General features: G+C 30.7%; 1 protein-coding gene across 4 annotated transcripts in view; it reads left to right on the top strand.

The window, feature by feature from the left end:
• The window catches only part of LOC145306577 (RNA-binding protein Musashi homolog Rbp6-like), a 168,081-nt gene extending 144,623 nt beyond the window's left edge, over nt 1-23,458 (top strand). For 2 of the 4 annotated variants that reach the window (XM_080148779.1, XM_080148781.1), the window contains exons 10-16: nt 5,015-5,074; nt 5,307-5,403; nt 6,957-7,047; nt 11,115-11,186; nt 12,262-12,347; nt 18,486-18,600; nt 19,462-23,458. In XM_080148779.1, the coding sequence (XP_080004905.1) occupies nt 5,015-5,074; nt 5,307-5,403; nt 6,957-7,047; nt 11,115-11,186; nt 12,262-12,347; nt 18,486-18,600; nt 19,462-19,503 (563 nt within the window). In that variant the 3' untranslated portion in view covers nt 19,504-23,458. The remainder of the gene's footprint in view (nt 1-5,014; nt 5,075-5,306; nt 5,404-6,956; nt 7,048-11,114; nt 11,187-12,261; nt 12,348-18,485; nt 18,601-19,461) is intronic. The other 2 variants (XM_080148780.1, XM_080148782.1) reach the window with 1 other exon arrangement.
• The last annotated feature ends 720 nt before the right edge of the window (nt 23,459-24,178 follow it).

Raw genomic sequence — 24,178 nt, forward strand, 5'->3', positions numbered from 1 at the left:
ATTTATTCTATAAGATCATAATGATCAAGCTAGAGATTATTCAAAGCAAATAACTGAAACTGTTATAATATAAAGTTAATAACATTGAGAAACTAATTGTCTGTACCATGTACACAATACACATGCTCATGATGTCAGGATTGTCAAGGATTGCGAAGTATGTATTTAAAGAAATATTAATACCCATTGTCACTACCACACGATTACAAAAATAGTTTAAATTACATTTTTCACAACTTTTATTCCAGACAATGTGGAGATAATAAATTAGAAAACAATTATGAAAAATTAACAAAAAACACATTAGGAATTAGGACACACATTTTGTTAAAGTCAAACTAACAAAAATTGTAACTATCTAATTTTGTAACTTGTCAAAGTGCTGGTTGCTTTGTTAGCTGAGCCAGTTTAGAATTCTCCTAAATATTGGCAATCTTTGTTAAATTTTTATCTCAAAATTAGGAATTGAAACTTCTACTCATTTGAAACAAATTTGATTTTTAAAATTATTAATTGTTTTATATCTAAATTGTTTACAACATAACTGTATATCCTTTATCATCTGTTATAATATATTTATTAATAAAATTACAATGATAATACCATCTGTTTGATACCTAGTAAAAACATAAATTATTTATAGTGAATGATGATAGCATACTTTAGAAGTATTTGGTACCCCATTAGCCTATAGCACAAAAAAATAGTTGAATAATTGTCCTTTTAACCAAAAAAAAAAAAATAGTTTTAATTTTCTAATTGAATTAAATAAGGTGTAAGTTATGAATGATGAATAAAAATTATGCATATACATGTTTAGAGAGATGAATCTTAGGGATACAGGGATGTGTCAATATATAAAAAGTGATTCTTCAACATAAAACTCTTATGTTTGTAATCCTGCCTTTGGTAAATTGTAAATATTTTGGGTGCAGATTAATTTGTCCCAAAACTCTTATGTTTGTAATCCTGCCTTTGTTAAATTGCAAATATTTTGGGTGCAGATTAATTTGTCCTAAAACTCTTATGTTTGTAATCCTGCCTTTGGTAAATTGTAAATATTTTGGGTGCAGATTAATTTGTCCCACATTAATCAATTTTTCCCTGAATAAAACTAGCAATTCTCATCTAACATCCCCTCTCCCCCCTCCCCCTCCTTTTATTTTGTAATCCCCCTGAAACAAACCTATTCCCTTTTTAGTTCCTGAATTCTTTCTTGCAAGAACCTACTCCCCCCTCTCAGTTTTGGCAGTTCCCTTGTTGTTCCACCAGGAATACAGGGATAGGACAATGTCAAATAAGATAATAATCTGGTGGAAATTTTACCTTTTGTATTAAGCAAGGAAGGAGAGGTCAAAGGCACATTAATTAATCTTCCACCCAGCATTCATAAAATATCAAAGGCAGAAAACAAGAGTGGGGTGGGATGATTATATTAAATTATTGATTTATACACCTTTACCCTTACCATATATCCCTGTGTTCTACTAAGCTTCTCTTGTGTAACTCTAGAATAATATTGAGATCAAACGGTTGTAAGCTTCAAAGTTGTTCCTGCAGTGCTTTTAACCAGTAATATTACATACATAAGCCAGCCTTGACTAGGAGGTCACACTATTGTAATGTTATTATGACAAATTAACCCCAGGAACCACTTTCAGTTTCTCAGACAAGAATCCTTTGTGTTTAGAGTAAGGGGTGAAAGAAAAGGGGGGGGGGGGAGAGAGATAAAAGAGCCTTTATCAAATGTAAGAAATGGGAATTCAATTTTCCTGCTTTTAATTCCCATTAAACCCTTCTTTAATTTCATGTATACAGAAGAAAAAAGGGGGTAACAAAAATGCAAGAGGTCCAAAACGCTTGACAATCTCAAGTGGGATTTTGTATCTAAATTCTCCCTTCTCTGGGTAATATATTTTACAAAATCAATGTTCAAAATGGAAATTCCATATTTTGGTGTTGGCTGGCAAAAATAGGGTTCCTAGAGCTGTTAGTTTTGATATAATCACAGAACAATTTTAGGCTTTGCTTTTAATGTAAAATACTGGAAAAATATTGAAATTTATAGGCTTTATAAACCGCCTAAACTAATGGGGTACTATTTTCTTTTAAAGTACATGCTTCACTAAGAACTGCCATTTTCTAGTATGTGCTATACATACATATTACATACATTCTGCCTATTTTATTACATCTTTCTTTTCAATAACAATAATGTATCAAAATATTTCATTTTTCTTCTTGTCAACATAGAAATAAAAATTTTGGTAGAGAAATTAACATTTTTTGTTGAAAATGGCAGTTAATTAGTATAGTTTATTAAATAAAGTTTTGATATTAAAACAAAAATGTGAGAAAATGAAAAGATGAATTGCAATGTGAAGACTAGAATGGCATGGAAAGAAGCTGTTTTAGAGATCTTCAGTGACACACACCAGGGTAAAGGAACCATAGACAAAATCATAGAGAAAACTAGGGACAGTGAAATAAATTCTAATAAACAATTGATAGAACATACCAGTTAATTATTGAATTATTTTCAAAATAAATTAATCTGTTTTCTATTTATTGTTTTTAGTAATTTAAACCCCTGTCCATGAAGAAACCATAACCTTCTGATCTCATACTATAGTTTTATAATCATACACTGTAAAAATCTTATCATGCCTTTCATTTTTAAAAAAGAAGCATTGTCATCCTAAATGAATTGATTTTATATCTAAGATTTTCTAATAATCAAAATTTCAAATAAAAAAAATGATATTTTACAGTGTTTCATTAGTCTTTTTAGAAATTATAGGATAGAATAATAGAAAAAAATGATAGATATTGAGTTTTTAAATGTTATTTTTTGTATATTTTGTGTGCCATATCTTAAAATGGATTCTTCCTTTAATATCATAAAAACAAGATTACTTTTTGCAAGTAAAATAAAAATCTATTAATTTTCAATTTGAAAGTTTACTTTACATACAATTCCTTATGCTAAAACTTTTATTAAATGAAAATTAAATTAGTAAATAAAATTGAATTAGTATAATACTTCATTAATAATAGAAATTCTTAAAAATTATTTATATAGGTTTCTAGGCTCTAGACAACCTGTTATAGAGAAGATATAGTGATCAGTTAGTGATCATTAGTGAGAAACGTTTAGTGATGATAATAATATAGTGGTCATTAGTGATCAACAAGTGATCAACAAGTGATCAAATAGTGATCACAAATAGTCACCTTTATGTAAGTGTTTAAATTTGTTAATTCTATACATTTCAAAGTGTCAATCTTATATTTTACAAAAAGATAAACTGTCTATTTTAGTAAAAATTCTTTCTAGATATTCATCGTGAATTTGTGAATTTTAAATTTGTCATGCCTTAAAGTGAAAAACAACAGCAAATTTTGTTTTCTTTGTTCAAATAGTTTTAGTTTATAGAAATAGAATACAAGTTAGAATATTGTGATGAATTTATTTTTATTGTGATTTTATCAATTTTATTTTAGAGATATAGAATATCTAGCTGATTTTGCTTCAATTAACCATCGTATAAAAAAATGTTTTTATCAAATTTTTTCCTGCCAATGAGTTTCTTTCTTTCATCCAAATAGATTTCTAAAGAAAATTAGATATGAACTAATCCAATTTCTAATTGAATCAAAAAGAACTCTACACTTTCAAAACTAAAAACTAATAATTATATTTCTCACTTCTTTTTAAACAGAACTCTGTTACAAATATTTAGGTTAAATAGAACTTGTAAGAATTCTTTTGCATAAAGGATTATCAATTCTTAGTATAATCAGCTAGAAATAGTTATGCATTGCATCGTATTATAGACACCTTTCCGCGGATATTAAAATTAAGAAAAAGAGATTAAAGCCAGTTTTCTTAGTCTAGAGGGACAGGAGGCCTTGGCTTACAAAACTTTAGGATTTTTATTATAATATTCGTAGAGAGTTGTCTGTATACATTATATTTCAGTATGGCTGAGAACTGGTTCTAATCCAGCGGATATTAATTAGTTTCAAAGCCATACTGGAAATGTAACTCTCCCTCTTGATTTATCTTTCAAGTTAAAGCCCTTCTCTTTATGTATGCATTAGCTTGGATAATATAGTTCTGGTAACAAATATGTTTGTGTTTATTAATTTCTGGCATCGTATTATAAACAGCTTTCCGTGGATATAAAATGTACAATTATAAGATTAAAGCAAGTTTTTTAGCCTCGAGATGCCGAAGGCACAGGATATAAAAGCTGGTTTTAATCTTATGATTACTATATTTCTATGTTTTTAGAAAACTGGACATAATACGATAATGGATTTAATACGATGCTAGACATAATTTTTCAGTATTGCTTTTTTCGAAGCGATACGGGGAATCAGTTCTCAGCCATATTGAAAAATCACATAGCAGACAATTTTCCACAAAAATTACAATTAAAAAAAAAAAAAATACCAGTTTTGTTTCCCTTAGCCTTTGACCTATTAGGTCTAACAAAACTGGTTTTAATTATTTATTTTTTTAATTTAATATCTGCGGAAAGCTGTCTATAACACCATGCAATAGATTAATATTATTTTAATTGCTTTTTAACATAAGAAAGCCATATGCATAACAAAGTAAGGGTTTTACAAATTATCTATAGAGCAGAAAAATTGTGTTTTTATTTTATTTCCATTAGATTATTAGATTTTATGATTAAAAATATGTCAATTAGTATTATGATCAACAATTCAAATAGTGAATGACTTTGAAAATACCCAAAAAGTCAACTTTTGCGAGACTAGATGATATTTATTTGTTATAGAAATTAGATTTTAGAAAGATGTAGTAATTTTAAAGAAAATCGTAGTAAAATAGAAAAGTTTTAAAGCACAATGCATGATATTTCAAAATTTTGCATGTCTTATTTTTGTAAAACATATTTTTATTTCCGAAAATTGAAAAATTGTATACCAAAAATTATTGGTAATATGTAAAATGTTATATTTTACAGAAACTTTATTTTAGGTTTTGCCGGGTTTGGATACTTTCCAGCAGTGACCACAGCTACAGTAGCAGCTATTACAGGTAGATATTCATAACTAACAACCAAGGCACCTTCTCGCCTCTTATTATATTTAGTTCTAACATAGCAGCAGTAGGAACTAGGTCTGAATTCAAGATTTGATCCCTTCTAACAATAAATTTTAATCCATTGACAGCAATTGTCCATTTTAAACATTCTGCTATTCAAAATGTTTTTTTTGTCTGACTGTCAGATTTTATAGAACTGTTGTCATCCTTGTTTTTCTTTGTTCAGGAACTCCCCCCACAATTTCCACTGAGAGAGGGGGCCAGACCTTCTATGAGACCGCTCCCGCCGCCCCCCAGACAGTGACACATGTTGTGGACAGCAGGCAAACCAGTCATACAAACATTTTAAGCACCACAGATATTGATTCCATAAAAGTGCCTTGCTGAGCACAGAATCCCCCTCCAATATAATTTTTTGCAAATAATTGAAATAATGGGTAGGGGGGGATTTTCATATGATTTTTTATTGCTTTAGGTCAGGTAAGGTTAGGTTGTATTTGGTAACCCCGTAGGGCTAGAACCCTAACGACACACCTACTCCCCTACACCTATATCAAATTTATTTTAAAAATAGGGGGTGGGCTTATTGATAGAAAATGGGATAGCGTCCATATTCTATTTACCTTAGGTATATCTGTACATTACCCCGTCCCGTTTTAGAAAAATTTTGTTAAAATTTTTGCCCCCAGCCATAATATGGTTGATTTATGCAAAATAATGACCCATGCAAAATAGTTTTTCTGTAATGCAAAAATTGCGATGGTACAAGCAATGCAAAGTATTTAAAATTTGCAAAAAGACCTGTTTTTAAAGCTCTTGTACCATCTCAATTTAAATGATTTTTACAAAATTTCAATTCTAGTGTGTCGATATAAACCTGAAATTTACCAAAAAAATGGGGGCAGTCTCAATTATAACATATGAAGGACAAAGGTGCAGCAAATAATTTTCCAAAGTAAAAATTGCCAAATTGCATACACAAATAATATGGTTGGGCCGGATTGGACGGATACAGATATCCGACTGATTTAAGATGCTGGATATCCAGTATTCAGGTTTATATTGGCACACTAGAATTGAAATTTTGTAAAAATCTTTAAAATTGAGATGGAACAAAAGCTTTAAAAACGGTCTTTTTGCAGATTTTAAAAAGATTGTACCATCTCAATTTTAAAGATTTTCACAAAATTTCAATTCAAGTGTGTCAATATAAACCTGAATACCGGATATCCAGCATTTTGAATCAGTCGGATATCCCTATCCGTCCTATTTGGCTTAACCCTATTATTAATGAATGAAATTTGGCAATTTTTACTTTGGAAAATTACTTGCTGCATCTTTGTCCTTCATATGTTATAATTGAGACTGCCCCCATTTTTTTGGTAAATTTCAGGTTTATATCAACACACTAGAATTGAAATTTTGTAAAAATCTTTTAAATGGAGATGGTACAAGAGCTTTAAAAACAGGTCTTTTTTGCAAATGTTAAAAACTTTGCAGTGCTTGTACCATCGCAATTTTTGCATTACAGAAAAACTATTTTGCATGGGTCATTATTTTGCATAAATCAACCATATTATGGCTGGGGGCAAAAATTTTAACAAAATTTTTCTAAAACGGGACGGGGTACTGTACATCCATAGTACAATTTTATGGGATAAGACAATGGATGGACGATAAATTGACGTGCATTGTACATCCATAATGATGATAAACAAAATTACCAAAATGACACAGCTAATTTATATCAATCAACAAGATTTTATTCAAATAGTATTCAAATTTTCTATGAAAATAAATGCAAGTAACTTTAGCACCAATATGTCCCCTCACTCCATGGGATGACATGCAGATGTATGACTCCTGGTACGATCAGGCAACAGCACAGAGAAGACTCTGGACAACAGCAACAACAATCTGCTCACCAACAAACTCAAGAAGCTGTCTTCTCACAAGATTCAACACAGGTTAGTATCATCCCCCAGGAGCCGCTAAATAGCAAATTATTGGAAGTAGGAAGAGATAAAAATAAAAAAATAGAGTAGAATTTAATAAACTGCAAATAAAAAATCTACCAATGCGTAAGCTTAAAGTTTTAATGTTCAAGTTGTGTCATATGGACGGACGGACAAACTAGCATTCCCGATTTATATAGCAGATGCGCTATAAAAAAAACAGCTTTTTGGATTTTAAATACTTCAAATTATCTTCAAAGTTAAGGTTTAATTTTTTACACAATTTTTTTTTAATTGGCCAAGGCATTTGTGTTTCTAATAATTATAATTGCTATTGGACAATAATTTGATGTACACCCTTTTTACGTCCGAAAAGGGCGACACCTTACTCCCTTTTATGTAAAATTGATTCATGAAAAAGTGTGCACAATGAAGGGATTTAGAACCAAGAAGTTTTTAAGCCAACGAATGAGAGATATAACTTATGTGTATGTACGCGTGTGTGTAGAAAGTTACGCGTCAAATGCATCACAGACAAACTGATGGCCTATTCAACTAAAAAGAATAAAAAAGGAAAATTTCATTTAGAAATTCTTTCTTCAAGTTAAAATGAATAATTCCACTTTGAAAAGTGGATGAAGGCTACTGCCGGTTCTAAAACTGTAAGCATCCTTAGAATTACAATAAAAATTCAATAAAATTTCAGCGTTAAACCCAATTTTATACTATGCTATAAAAATCTTGTAAACGGCTGGCTTGAAAGAATGAAAATAGTGACAAAATTGCATTAGAACAGAAGGCCAATTTTTCTCATTTTGGACACTTTTTCTGGTGTTCTTACAATATTGCCTATTTTACAGTTTATTTTATATAAAAGTAACAGTATGTCTGTCTATCCGTATGTATCAAACGGCTGTAACCTCCTTTTTAGTGAAACATCTGATACTTTCAGGGAAAGTTCATAATTATTTAAATGGAGGGTACCTCCAACCTCCTCCCCTTTTTAAAACTAAAATAGAAAATGGAGACTAGGGGTGAAGCTGCTATTTTGATAAGACTATGACAAAACATTTTGGTATGAAGATTTAAACATTTATAAGAAGTGGCATAATAATCAAGGAGGTAGGGGACATAGGGCTCTTAATTACATTAGTCCCCAAAGTTTTATTTTAAGTTGGCTTAACAACTTTGGGGACTTTTAATCTTTTTTTCTGGTTGATTCATGAAGTTGGGCGTCTAAAAGTTTCAACTACTAATTGTAATCTACAGATGGGGTTATTTTGCGAATCATCATTTGGGATGTACATCAATTTATCGGCCATTGTCTTATCCCTTTAGATCCTTAGTTAGAAGTGGCATAATAACAAGAACTGGGCAAAATTGCATGCCACTATTACCATCAACATGGATAAAAAATATAAAAGAATTGAGGAAACATTTTGTGCTGTTATTAAATCAACAAAATACATTATTTATAGATATGTGACCGTAAATTTATTTGCCGTCCATAAATACTTTTCTCTAATATTTTGTCAAATAAATTTACTAAGCCTAAAAATATAAATATCAAGGATGACAATTTATTTTATGTTAAGTAAATATTGTATGTTCAGTATGGATTCGAAATCGAACAATATCCTCTGGATTAGAACCGGTTCTCGGCCATTCTGAAAGATCATGTATTGCATCGTAATTTTCCACGAATATTTAAAAAAATCTTAAAATTAATGTTATAATATTGATATCGGTGGAAAGCAGTCTATAATACGATGTGATTACTATTACATCAAAAAGTTGTACAGCCTTTTGAAATTTTCAATAATTGAAAATAAGACAATTATGAGGGGCATATAATAACCTCTCTCCCCCCTTTTCTCAATTTGAGGAATTAAAGTTTAGAAGAAGGGTTTATGGTTAAATTTATTGTTAAATACAAATAAATGAAACTCAAAGATTTTGAGTCAAAGTATTTTAAGAATCCTAATGACTATCCCTGCAAGAAATGCATAGTAGTAGCTGTGAAAATGAGATCATAAGGTTGAAGGGTGGGGGGGGGGGGGTTCTATGCCGTTTGGTTATATCCAAGGTTTTTCCCTGTCAAAATTTGCAGCCTTCTGTGGATATGCAAAATTAAAGGGTTAAGCAATATTAAGCTCAACAAATTGAACATTGTACAAACAGATCTATAGTATAGATGTATACAGACAACTACTTCCCATTCTTTTTCAAAAACCTCTTTCGTCTGCTTCTAAATTATTTTCTGCTACTTGGCTGTGTTAATATAAGCGACACCATTGGGTGTTTTTCAGTGACCCAATAGAAAGGTTGAACAAGGTTAATGCGATGGGGAGATACAGTTATTTAACCCTTTCTCCCTCTAGTGTTTAACTCTAATATTGTACATTATAAATTTCATAGGGAAAGGCGCCCCTAATATCTAGGGTACTTGTGTTCGAAGGGTTAGGGAAAGCAGAAAATAGCATAAAACCATACCGGGCACTAATTAATACTTCAGTTTTCACAGTTTAAAGTTACAGACAAAAAAAACTTACTACTTTATACGATAGTATGTTTGTTATTACATTACTGTTGCATTATATTTGCTTGGGGAATCTCCACAAAAAAAAACTATATACTTCTATCTTAGATATCCCTTACAGTGAAAGAGCAGCTGTGATTGTATAAATCCTAGTTCTCAATAAACATCGTAGTTGGTCAGGGATATAAAGGGATAAGACAATGGCCGATAAATTGATTTACACCCCCATGATGATTCACAAAATTGCCCCTTCTTTAGATTACCATTAGTTAGTTGGTTGACAGGTTTGAGCACTTAATCAACCAATCAATCAAAATTTAATTTAAATCCCCAAAGTTGTTGAGCCTACAAATAGAAAAATGTTGTTATAAAACTTTGAGGACTAGTGTAATAAACTACCAAATTTCCTTCCCTTCCTTATGTCAGGGAACCAGGGATAGGACAATGAATAATACATATATTAACCATTCATATACATTCTAACCAAAATCTACCTTTTTTAGCGTATAATAGTTATTTAGTATTACAGACAGCTTTCCGTGGATATTAAAATGAAATAAATTATAAGACTAACACCAGTTTTGTGAGATCCAATGGGCCAAAAGTAAGGGTTAACAAAACTGGTATTAATTTTATATTTTTTATTATTCATGAAAATTTGTCTGTAATACGATGAAATACATGATTTTTCAGTATGGCTGAGAACTGGTTCTAATCCAGCGGATATTAATTGGTTTCAAGGCCATATTTGAAAAGGTGTTGTTGTAATAATTTATTCCTTACTCCCTGAACAAATAGTTTAAAACTTCTTAAAACTGGTAACTTTTTATTGTTTCTCTGAAAAATGAACTTAAAGATTACAAACAAACATTTATTATGTTAGAAAATAATGTAATATACAATATTTAAGTACAATATACATTAAATGTTCGTTTGTCCTTATAAATGTACGGCTTTAAAAGTAAACAATGATTTATAATATAAGTAATAATAACAGCTAATTTATTTTATGTTTAAGTGTCTTTCAGTGTGAACGAACGATTAGGGACCATTTTTAGTTTTTAAGCCAATCAAAGAGCAAGTTTATTGTTTAATCCAATCAGAAAGCAACTTTAGTGTTAAACCAATCAGATCAGTGCAACTTTAACCAATAGGAACAAGAGTTAAAATGTTTCAACCAATAAGAGTAAAAAGTAGAATTTAAAAAGGCAGGATGGCCCTTACAGAATTGTTTACACTAATCAGAGAGTAAGTTTAGAGTTTTATATAATTGATGAGTAATTGTAGAGTTTAAGCCAAACAGAGAGCAAATTTAGTGTTAAACCAATCAGATCAATGCAACTTTAACCAATAGGAACAAGAGTTAAAATGTTTCAACCAATAAGAGTAAAAAGTAGAATTCAAAAAGGCACGATGGCCCTTACAGAATTGTTTAATTTAGCATAAATAAGCTTAATATTTTATCTAATTCACTTTGTCTGTCCATATGTCTGCCCATCTTTATTTTTTCTCAAACTAGTTCTTATTTTTTTTTGTTCAGGTGATCAGCCAGGTTACAAATCCTAGTTCACCAGCTGTTGTAGCTCAAGCTTTGTCTGCTCTGTCTCTAAAGGTATACTTTCTAATATGAATTTTAAATGCTATGTAGGACAACTGCCATACCAGTACATCGTGCATGGTGCTCTTACCAGATACGATCCTTCAGATCCAATAAGTTCACCCACGCTTGTTACATAACACAAGCACATTCACCCATTGTTGGGTAAGTGATGGTTATAATCTTGTCTTAACACAAAATAATAAATATAGGCATTAAGAATGATTCATGCCGCTATCATGCCTTGTGCACAACATTAATAGTTATAAGTAGGACAATACCTTGGCACAAAATAGGTGCAAATCATTACCATGGACAGTTAGGACTTACAGATTAAGTTCATTCAACCAAAGGGTTGGTTATTAATAGGACGATTGGCTGAATATTCATATACCTTATTAGAAAGATTTGGCACAGAGATACACCAAAGTAAAAGGTTTATTCTTTTCTTTATGGGTTATCATATTCTCTTACAAGAAAAGAAAATAATCAAAAACATATTATTAACATCTTTAGTTATGACGCAGAGGCCAATCTACACTGAAATAAAATAGGACATTTACTATAATATAGACAACTTTAACATATTTTGTTCTTTTTACCGACGAACCCCAAACTGTCCCACTTTGAGAAAGACGATTCCAGTGACGTCATATACGTTTCGGGAAAGAAAAAGGGAAGTGGGGAAGAAAATCTCTTCAAAAGAGATGGGAGAAAAGGGAAGAGAATTTTTCCCCCCCTTCACTAAACGTATATGACGTCACTGGAATCATCTTTCTCAAAGTGGGACAGTTTGGGGTTCGTCATTTTTACCTATTGAATTTAATAGTAGATGCAGAATATACATGGATAGAGAAAAAATGACAGAGAAAAAATTGTACTTAGTTTAGGTTGCTATTTCCCCTGTCATGTATTGGTCAGTTTGTTCATTCATTAGGAAGATAGGGAATGGGAAAATGGGGGTGGGGGAAATGTTAGTTTATCCCGCTACAAGCTTAACTTAATTAGAGTATACATGATAAACTGGTGTAAGGTACAAGTATTAATAGAGCCATTAAGTTAAAACACTTCAGTTATCATTTTTGATTAGTTGTTATCTGTTCAGGACACATGTGCTATGATGCCAGTTATTAATAGTTATAACCAAGCAATCATACAGAATCAAACAAATGCTAGGTAAGATTATTATAGTAGATAACCTTCTTTATAAGTATAACATGTCTGTACATATTAGCCTAGAACCAATGGAAGACAATAATAAAGGTCCCTGAAAAGTGCAACTGCTTCAGACCAGAATTTTTTTAGATCTTTAGCTTCAGACAAAAAAAAACTTACTTCTTTATATCATAGGATGAAAATAGTTAAATATATATCTTTTAGTGCATGCTATCTATCTATCTCTAATTTGCATATTCACCCATCTACCTACATGAATAGAGTTGTCTATTTATTATTTCTATTTTTGTTGTGAGCCATATTTGTGAAATGAGTTGTTTATGATAGTGACTGTAAGAGTAATAGCAACCACTTCTCTCTAGCCAGGGGTGTATAGACAAGTATGTTTATAATAGTGACTGTAAGAGTAATAGCAACCACTTCTCTCTAGCCAGGGGTGTATAGACAAGTATGTTTATAATAGTGACTGTAAGAGTAATAGCAACCACTTCTCTCTAGCCAGGGGTGTATAGACAAGTATGTTTATGATAGTGACTGTAAGAGTAATAGCAACCACTTCTCTCTAGCCAGGGGTGTATAGACAAGTATGTTTATGATAGTGACTGCAAGAGTAATAGCAACCACTTCTCTCTAGCCAGGGGTGTATAGACAAGTATGTTTATGATAGTGACTGCAAGAGTAATAGCAACCACTTCTCTCTAGCCAGGGGTGTATAGACAAGCATGTTTATAATAGTGACTGTAAGAGTAATAGCAACCACTTCTCTCTAGCCAGGGGTGTATAGACAAGTATGTTTATGATAGTGACTGTAAGAGTAATAGCAACCACTTCTCTCTAGCCAGGGGTGTATAGACAAGTATGTTTATGATAGTGACTGTAAGAGTAATAGCAACCACTTCTCTCTAGCCAGGGGTGTATAGACAAGTATGTTTATGATAGTGACTGCAAGAGTAATAGCAACCACTTCTCTCTAGCCAGGGGTGTATAGACAAGTATGTTTATGATAGTGACTGCAAGAGTAATAGCAACCACTTCTCTCTAGCCAGGGGTGTATAGACAAGCATGTTTATAATAGTGACTGTAAGAGTAATAGCAACCACTTCTCTCTAGCCAGGGGTGTAAAGACAAGTATGTTTATGATAGTGACTGTAAGAGTAATAGCAACCACTTCTCTCTAGCCAGGGGTGTATGGACAAGCATGTTTATAATAGTGACTGCAAGAGTAATAGCAACCACTTCTCTCTAGCCAGGGGTGTATAGACAAGTATGTTTATAATAGTGACTGTAAGAGTAATAGCAACCACTTCTCTCTAGCCAGGGGTGTATAGACAAGTATGTTTATGATAGTGACTGTAAGAGTTATAGCAACCACTTCTCTCTAGCCAGGGGTGTATAGACAATTATGTTTATAATAGTGACTGTAAGAGTAATAGCAACCACTTCTCTCTAGCCAGGGGTGTATAGACAAGTATGTTTATAATAGTGACTGTAAGAGTAATAGCAACCACTTCTTTCTAGCCAGGGGTGTATAGACAAGTATGTTTATAATAGTGACTGTAAGAGTAATAGCAACCACTTCTCTGTAGCCAGGGGTGTATAGACAAGTATGTTTATGATAGTGGCTGTAAGAGTAATAGCAACCACTTCTCTGTAGCCAGGGGTGTATAGACAAGTATGTTTATAAATAGTGACTGTAAGAGTAATAGCCATCACTTCTCTGTAGCCAGTGGTGTATAGACAAGTATGTTTATAATAGTGACTGTAAGAGTAATAGCAACCACTTCTCTGTAGCCAGGGGTGTATAGACAAGTATGTTTATGATAGTGACTGTAAGAGTAATAGCAACCACTTCTCTGTAGCCAGGGGTGTATAGACAAGTATATAGACAAGTATGTTTATAATAGTGACTGTAAGAGTAATAGTAACCACTTCACCTTAGCCAGGGGTGTATAGACAAGTATGTTTATGATATTGACTGTAAGAGTAATAGTAACCACTTCTCTCTAGCCAGGGGTGTATAGACAAGTATGTTTATCACTATCATAAACATGCTTGTTTATACACCCCTGGCTATTATTTCTATTCATAGAAAATGATATTTGTACAAAAATCTCTTTTTTAATAATGATGTATAATAGTACAGTGTCCCGGATTAGAAAAATTTTGGCCCCCAGCCTAAATATGGTTGATTTATGCAACCAAATTACCTGTCCAAAATATTTTTTCTGTAATACAAATTTGTGACGGTACAAGCACTTTGACCTCCATAAGGGGGGATTAAAATTTCAAAGTGCTTGCAATTTTTGCATTACAGAAAATATATTTTGCATGGTTCATTTTTTGCATAAATCAACTATATTTTGGCTGGGGGCCAAAATTTTAGCAAAATTTTTCTATTCTGGGACACTGTAATATATAGACATTGCTATTAACTTATCCCTGCATCCCTGATCTTTTCATTTCACTTTGCTCATTAACTTGATGTCCTCGCATCTTTATCTCCCCCAGAGAGTGTGTGTCTACCTCACAATGGGTACCCAATGGTGCAAGATTAAAGTAGTTTAACAATGGGTACCATATTGTGCAAATTATTGTCGGTCCGTAAGGCCGTAACATCATACTTGTTTTTCTAAATTACACAAAATTTTTATATATTATTCACTTAATTTTTAAAAAATGATTCCTATGACAATAAGATACAATTTTATGAGCAAAGCATCTTTATAATCAAGTCCTAAAAGTGAAAGTATTTTTTTTTAAAAGTACATGTCTAATGTCTACTTATAAAAACTCAATATAATTAACAGTCCAATGTCACCTCCACCCCTATAAAAAATCTCCAAATTCATAAATAATATTTTGCACAGAAAATAAATGTTCTATACTATAGTAGTTTGTGGTACATTCCCATTTTCAAGAGAAATAGACCTTTTTACACTCATATCTTAATATACCACATTTTTGCCAGATTTTTTTCTGGAGTAGCGGAGCTGCTCTATAATTAGGGTAAGTCTGTCGATTATATAATGATGGTCAATTTTCAAAGAGAGAGGGGACATTAGACTGTTTATTACACTAGTCCCCAAAGTTTTATAATAACGTTTCCTTATTCGTTGGCTCAACAACTTGAAGGACTTAAACTAAATTTTGATTGGTTGGTTCAATAAGTTGGGTGACCAACCGTTGCAACCACTAATTGTAATCTAATTTAGGTACCTAGTCTATTTCAGTTAATCATTACATAACTATTTATATTAAATGGATCAAAAGCAAATAATCTAAAAGGATAAGATAATGTACCATAAATATATGTACATCCAAAATGATGATAAACAAAATTACTTCTTCTGTACATTAAAATTATGCTTTAAAATAATGAACACTCTAGTTTGAACCAACCAATCAAGATATAATGACAAAATAATTTACAGTCTTTTGTCCCCTAAGGCTCTTTCCCTAATCTTCCTTGTTTACTATCGATATTTAAGAATTAAAAAATTTTAGTATTCTATATGCATTTACAAAAGTGTTAAAGCATATCTAAGTTAGTTTAAAGTTAAGTAAACTCATGCAGCAAGGGGATGATTAATCAAACTTTGTTGTCTCCAATTTTACCAGCTTCTAATTCTACATTAAAGTAAAAGAATAGAGGGGGCTTGATCTGCCCAATGAGCGTGGACCCTTTTCCGATTTTGTAGTAGGACTTTGAAATCAGCTAATTGCGTCGGAAATATAAACACAGCCGAGTCCCTACATAAGAACAAAAACTAATTTGCCGAGCAGACAACAAGGGTCTCCACCACTTGGGCCAGGTAGTTGGGCTGGTTTATAAATGCATAATTATACGTTTATTAATTCTAAACATAGAAAATGGGATAAAAATGATTTATTGGCCATTGTTCTAACCCTGCACCCCTGAGAAAACTTGATACCAAATTATCTTCAACTTTGGACAAATAAAAATTTGTTTGTGAATTTGATTTGTGACAAGGATGTCAGCAAATCTCCAAAATAATACGGTAGGACAAACGAACATTAACACATGTGTCAAAATCTTAATAAGTAGAATATATCTTAAGTCTAAACAAAATTCTATTTAAATTTGTTTAAAAATTGCGTTTATACAGAATAATGTTTAAGAACTTACTTACATTTTTGAGGACTTGTCTATTAGATATGCTTCGATTAATATACTGTACCTTTTTGTCCTAGGAATCATTGCCCGAAAAATCAAATGAATAGGATAATCAATTGTCGTCATTAAATGGACGTACGGACTTACGGAATTTTGTTGTAAATAGGAGGGGAAAAGGATAATTAGATGCACTACTTATGGAGCAGTTACACTACTCCAAAATTAAATATATTTATATATCAAACTGGAATTTCTTTTAAAATGAGTTAAAATTTTGTAAAAGTTCTGTGAAGTGAACCATTTAAAAATTTCTTTGGTGGCTCTAATTGACTGAACATGCTTAGAAAGTTATACACCTATCCAATAGAGGTTATAGTAATAGAGTGGTGGCTCTAATTGACTGAACATGCTTAGAAAGTTATAAACCTATCCAATAGAGGTTATAGTAATAGAGTGTTTGACTGAACATGCTTAGAAAGTTGTATACCTATCCAATAGAGGTTAAAGTAATAGAGTGGTGGCTCTAATTGACTGAACATGCTTAGAAAGTTATATACCATTACCTATCCAATAGAGGTTATAGTAGTTAGAGTGTTTGGTAGAAGTTTTTTGAAAAATGAAATTTTTTTTTACTTTTATGTTTTACAGATATCCTGGTGCTGTTAGAAATTTTGATGTAAAAGTTTGAACCAGCTATTTAAGATTTTAAAACAGTCTCTAAAGTTTTTTAATTAAACTAATGGCTGATATTTTTTGTATAAAACTGTGGGTACCAGTATGATTTACAGTCAAAAGTCCCCTCCCTTCATGCTTAGAACCCTTTTATAAATTCTGCAAATAAAGCCTTGCTCCTAATAGTTTAATGTTGTATCTAATATCATGGGTTTGATATTTCAAAGCTAAAACACACACAAACGCACACACACACACACACACTTACATACAATTACAAAACTTAAAATAGACAGTCTATAAGAATAAAAGGATACATTATTGTTTCTTTTTGTTTGCAAATTAATTTTATTTATTTTGGAAGATTTTTGTGTAAGCATTTCTCTAATGAGAGTAAAATAAACCACGATGAACATAGTAAATAATAGATACCAAACTTTTTTGCCCTCTTTCATAAACCCCCCCACCCTCCAAAAAAAATATTAAAGATTGTTTTTCTTTAAATGGCTTAAAGGAATGGGTTAACAACCCCTTCCCCCTTGTAGGAGCGAATGCTCTAAAAGGCATGGGGCAAAGCTACTAAAAGTATGGTGGAATAAATTAAATTTTGATGGTAAATTGCAGTTTCGAGCTTATTAGTAGCGAAGCTACTCTATTTTTCTCTATTTTCTAGATAATTTATTAGAACTTGTCTGAAGACGAATCCCTTCGAGTCCGTATTGTCTTCCTTTCATCTTTAAACATTGTTCATTTTAAATTGTTGAAAAATTTAATGTTAACAACACAAAGATGAGAACTTAACTTTAATAATGCCATATCTATCTATCTATCTATCTATCTATCTATCTATATATCTATCTATCTATATATCTATCTATCTATCTATCTATCTATCTATCTATCTATCTATCTATCTATCTATCTATCTATCTACCTATCTATCTATCTATCTATCTATCTATCTATCTATCTATCTATCTATCTATCTATCTATCTATCTATCTATCTATCTATCTATCTATCTATCTATCTATCTATCTATCTATCTATCTATCTATCTATCTATCTATCTATCTATCTATCTATCTATCTATCTATCTATCTATCTATCTATCTATCTATCTATCTATCTATCTATCTATCTATCTATCTATCTATCTATCTATCTATCTATCTATCTATCTATCTATCTATCTATCTATCTATCTATCTATCTATCTATCTATCTATCTATCTATCTATCTATCTATCTATCTATCTATCTATCTATCTATTTATCTATCTATTTATCTATCTATCTATCTATCTATCTATCTATCTATCTATGGTAGGCCCTACCCTGTAAGCTCACCTGGCCCGCTGGAGCGGATGTACAGTCAAGATGGCGGCTATGTCACCTCTAACTCGCCACAACCTTCAGCTTTTCCCGCCTTGGCCATCAACAGGGTTAGTAACTTTTCTGCAATATTTATATTTTTTTAAAGATATCCTTATATGAAAGTAACAGGATCTCTGTCTGTCCGTCTCTACCAGGGATCTCGCTACCTACTAAGCAGATATGGTTCTCCTTTAAATTGAAGCTTATCTTTTGTACAGGGATGGTTCATAGCTACTTTTAGTACCGCTAGGCGGCGTCTAAATATGTATGTTCTTCTTTACAGTAAAGTTAGTAATAGGTTCACGAAGGTTTTAACTATTTTGGGGGATAAGTACCATTCTAAGGAAAAAATTAACCCTTTAAAAATTGAATTGAAAATGAAGGGTTCGGTTGAGCTGAGAACCGGTTTTAATCTAGTGGATATTAATCGGTTTCGAAGACATACTGGGAAAAGTTATTTCTTTCATCGTATTATAAACCATTTCCGCACTTTCGGCACCTCGGGGCTAAAAAACTGGTTTTAATCTTCTAATTGTACATTTTTATATTCGTAGAAAGTGGTTTATATTACGATGCTAGACATAGTTTTTTCGTATGGAGGAGAACCGGTTCCTTTCCACCGGATTCGAATGAATACGAGAATAGTTATTTCTCGTATCGTATTATAAACGGCTTTCCGCAGATATAGAATGTACAATTATAAGATTAAAACTAGTTTTTTTAGCCCCGTGGTGCCGAAGGCACCGGCTAAAAAAACTAGTTTTAATCTTATGATTGTACATTTCTATATTCGTAGAAAACTGGATATAATACGATGCTAGACATAGTTTTTTCGTATTCATGAGAACCGGTTCCTATCCACCGGATTCAAATGAATACGAGAAAATGTATTATATTACATACAATGTTTTGATAGTCTTTTTTTTCAGGGACCGTTGATAACGGCTGCTTTTGCCAACGGCTATCACTGAGAAGCCGCTAAAGAAAGCTGGTGACAAAAATACCGATGATTTGGGCTGTTTTTTTAATCTAACAACCTTTCATATGAAATGTCTTTGTTATTAAATAATCAGTTATAAACACTTTTTATACAGTGAATATGCTAAACTAATTATTAAAATGATATACGATGTTCTAATCAATTAAATGAAAAGAAAATGCTGTAATAATTTTTTTGCAAATGTACCATATAATATTTTGAATCATCTCTTGAACGTAAGAATAAGTAAGCGAATTAAACTTAATCATATTAATTTTCTACAAAAGTATAAGGAAAAATCAAAATACTGTATAATAATTTACCAATCTTTTTCCCTCCATGAATTGCCCAAGATCCACACACAATTAACCAAAAGTTTAGTGTTAATGCTTGATGACCAATACCGGCCAATATTAATTTGTACATTTTATTCATTCATTCAAATATGAATTAGATTATCTTTTTGGTAATTTGTTTTAAAGGTTTTACGAAATACACTATTTAAGTTTTTTTATAATTAAAATGTACAAAACTTGTTTGTCAGTATTGATCCTTGGGAATATTAATGTATGCATAATTACAGTTTAAGCAAAAAAATTGCAAAGGAAAATTTGCATAATCATATTAGCAAACTTGCATACGCCAGGGGGAAAGGAGAGGTCACTTTAAAATCACTTTTTATTGGGATTTAAGCAATGGCCCTATGTAAAGCTATCCTGTTATAAAATTATTTTCTTTTTTTAAATAGTAAATTATTAAAAATGATATCCTTTCTCCTTTCTCTCTGTAAAACAGATCAGAATTTTTCTATTGCCTATCTGTAAAAATGGGTTTAAATTTCAAGAATATAAAAATAGTAAGATTAAATGAAAATAAGACAATCCTAATTAATTTTGATCACATAAAGTCTTTTTACTTGCATTTGACTCAAGATCTATAATCTTAGGAAGAAAATAATAAATTTTGTTTCACTTTTCAATTAAGTTCTCTCCCTTAATATAAATTGTACAGAAGACCATTATCAGGTGTTAACTATTTGTACATTTCCTAAATTCTGTCTCATTTTTTATATGTACAAAAATGGCAAGATTATAATGGAAAGGAATAGTTTAAAAGTGTATAAATAATTATTCCCCAATATTGCTCCCCAAAAGAACAAGATTGTCAAAAGTTTCATTTTACAAGATTTATTAAAATGGCTTTCAAGTTAAAAAATCAAATTTCAAGATAAAAGTGTTTAGCTTAGGATTAATAGTTGTTTTTCAATCATTTATTTTGAATTTTGGGGCAAAGTGTATAAAATTTTAACAATTAATTTTCTTTTTTTTCATAAAAATTAAAAAATAAAAAGCACAATTTTGTGCTATAAGATTTTATATAAAATATCCATGTACATAAACTTGATATTATTTAAATGTGTATTATAATTGTAAATATTATTAAGAGCATAAGTTTGACATAATGTGGGAGAGGGAATAGATTTTCTTCAAACATTTTGCAGAGCTTAGCAGACCATTATTAAGTGAGATTGTTAAAATTAATTTAAATAAAAGAATTAATTTAACTTTTTAAAATTATTAGAGAAACTCTAAATCTTGTCTGCTTTGTTCTACTAATTGTTTATATGAATTCCTATCCCTGTTGCTCTGAACTTTTGTGTATAGAGGACACTTGACCAAAGGAATATTAAAAACTTTTCTAATAATAGAAAAATTGTATAGCAGTGTGTTCAAACATTTAAGCATTTTTTCAAATAAGATTTTATTAAACATTTTTAACTTTCAAGATCATCTTTATGGTTGGTTGAATTTGATTCCATTAGACAAAAAAGGGTGCATACAAATGAATCTAAATATGGCTGTAATGTTTGAACATTTTCTTATTGTCAATATTGAGTTATTTTTAGTTTATTAATAGTAAGTTTATTTTTCAGAAACCCAAGGTATATTTCTATTCTTGCCTTTTGAACCTAATTATATTTATAATTTGTTTTGTTTTTTTTATAAAATTTAGGAAATTACATATTGTGATTTTTATTAATTATAGAATTAAATCTTTATTCAAATGAATTCACTCAGAAAATTTTAATATTATAAATTAGCAAATTTACAAATCCTTTTAATTTTTGTTTTATTTTATCATAGTTTATACTAATATCACCCAAATTTATAAGACTTTTATTTTAAATCATTATTAGCTAAATATCTAGAATCTTTGATTTAATTTAAATTTTAATAGACTAAATTAAGGCATTTCAAACAATCTTATTAGAAAAAGTAATCTTAACTTAACAAATATATAATTAATTACAGATCTTTCCAAAAACTTAAGACAACCAAAGACTAAAGAATATTTTACTTGTGAACCAAAGCTTTAAGAACAGCTTAGCAGAAAAAAAGAAAGGAATAGCCAAAAAATCTATTTTTTCAAACTGATTATAAAACATTAAGTGAAAAATCTAGTGACACAAAAACCAATTTATTCTTACAATTGGTTTTTAATTCTTTTAAACAATTACAAATTTAGTTTTTACAGCTTTAATTTTAATTATTGTAATAATATATTATTATAAAATCAATTTTACTGTGTAATTGTATATAAAGTTACATAATCCTTATTATAAAGAAATAGGATGTTTTTTTGTCTGTGTGTCTGTACCAAAGGATCTCGCTAACCGCTGAACCGATCGGGTTCTCCTTTACAGGGTAGGTTTATAACTATTGTTGGGGAGGGTACCACCACCCTCCCAAGAGAAATTGCCCCTAGAAAAAAATTACCCCACCCCAAAAAAAAAAAAATTTTTTTACTTTTAGAAAAGAATCTAAATTAAAAAAAATAGGTTTTAAGATTCAACTTACCCCTCCTCAAGTGCCCCTAGAGGCCTCTAGAGGACTCTAGCTGCTAGTAATATAATAAAATAGTGACATGATCTTTTTCCAATCCATTGATTTAAATTAAATTTGTAACAGTTAGCATTGGCTGTTTATGTGATATTTAATTACCATTTTATTGATATAAAAAAATAATATTGTCAATTTTCATTTTCTACTAAATAGTTGTCAAATTTTTTTCTGTAAAATCTTGTTAGAGGCACCCACCACAATACAACACAAAGTTATTCAAAAATAAACAAAGTGCAAATTTTTTATCACACTTTAAATTATTGTTATTGTTGTCAGGGAAGGAGTTTAAGATTGTTTTAAAATTGGCAGATTTAATCAAAGATGTAATAGCTGATTAAAATAACTTTGTTGACAAAACAAAAAAAGGAGAAAAAATCTATTTTGCAGTATTTTTACTCCACCATCATATTTCTTTAAACCAAAGTTTATTATTTCTTGCTAATAAATCTGAAATTAATCTGATAAAAAAAATTGTTTTAAAAGATCTAAATTCATCTTTCCTATGCATATTATTTAAATATTAATTTGTACATTGCCTGTAAATTATGAAATTATTGTATTGAATACCAAATAATGAATCTCATGAATTTATATTACTAACTATTTTGGGGGATTTCAAAATGTAAAAGCTAAGGTAAATAATGCTTGAAAATTCAATTTCAACATGGGCTGATTAACAATTGATAACATTAAATGTTTTTATAATTTATATCAAACCTTTTTCATTCTAATCCTCAACCCTTTTTCAAATTTTTCCCTTTTATCTTAAACTTTCGATACATTTTTAAAATCTAATAACAAAACAAATATTTTTTACGGGGTCGATTTGATAAAAATTTGAAAATATGATAACTTATATAGGGAATTTAAAAGTGAATAATTGTAATTGTTCCAAAAAAACTTTAAGCGTGTGTAAAAATTAGGAAAAGTGAAAATAAGAAACACTCTAATTTGTATAATAAAACTGAAGTAATATGATTATTATTATTATATTGTACTGAATCAGAAAAATAAATTCATTGAAATATATTCATGGTTTAATCTTTGATTTGTTCATTTTTTAATTCTAAAGCTTCTGCCTCCGTCCCTAGCCTGAAGACTATATATTGTTGGTTTTTTCCCTTAAAGTATTTCGTCTTTTTGTTTTTTACTTTAGGTTATGTTAGGTTTGGTTTTATTTTTTCTCCTGTTTTAAAGTCTTAATACATAAGCAGAAAGGCCGCCACCCTTTAATTGTTTACCTGTCCAGAGTCCACCTGGAGGCCTGCATCACTGAACCCTTAAGGCCGATTTATCTCTTAAGTTCACCACTAACTCAGGAATAAGGTATAACCAACAAGCGAAATAAATCTAAAATAACATTTGGGGGGCAAAAGGAGAGGTCGTATAGGTTTCGTGATTTTTACCCGAATTTATTTCGTTATTTGTATAAGCTGCCACTAACTAATCAAACAAAATATGGTAAAAAATAATTTTTGTCACTTTGACTTAATAATACTATTTGATGAAATTTAACTTTTTTACGATTTTCGCGTGTTGATATTTTTAAAAGCGAAGCTTTTCTATAATTAGGGTCGGTCCGTCCGTCCGTCCGTCCGTCCGTACGTCCGTCCGTCCGTCCGTCCGTACGTCCGTCCGAGATAGTTAGCTTTTATTCGTTAATTTAATCATGTTAGAATTGTCCTATCGATTTCAAACTTTGCATGGTGATTTCTGTAGTAGTTAGGTACGATTTAGAAAGCGTAGCAACTCTATAATCATTAC

This window comes from Acartia tonsa, chromosome 14, assembly GCF_053477335.1.
Source record: "Acartia tonsa isolate MP-2025a chromosome 14, ASM5347733v1, whole genome shotgun sequence".
Lineage (NCBI taxonomy): Eukaryota > Metazoa > Arthropoda > Copepoda > Calanoida > Acartiidae > Acartia > Acartia tonsa.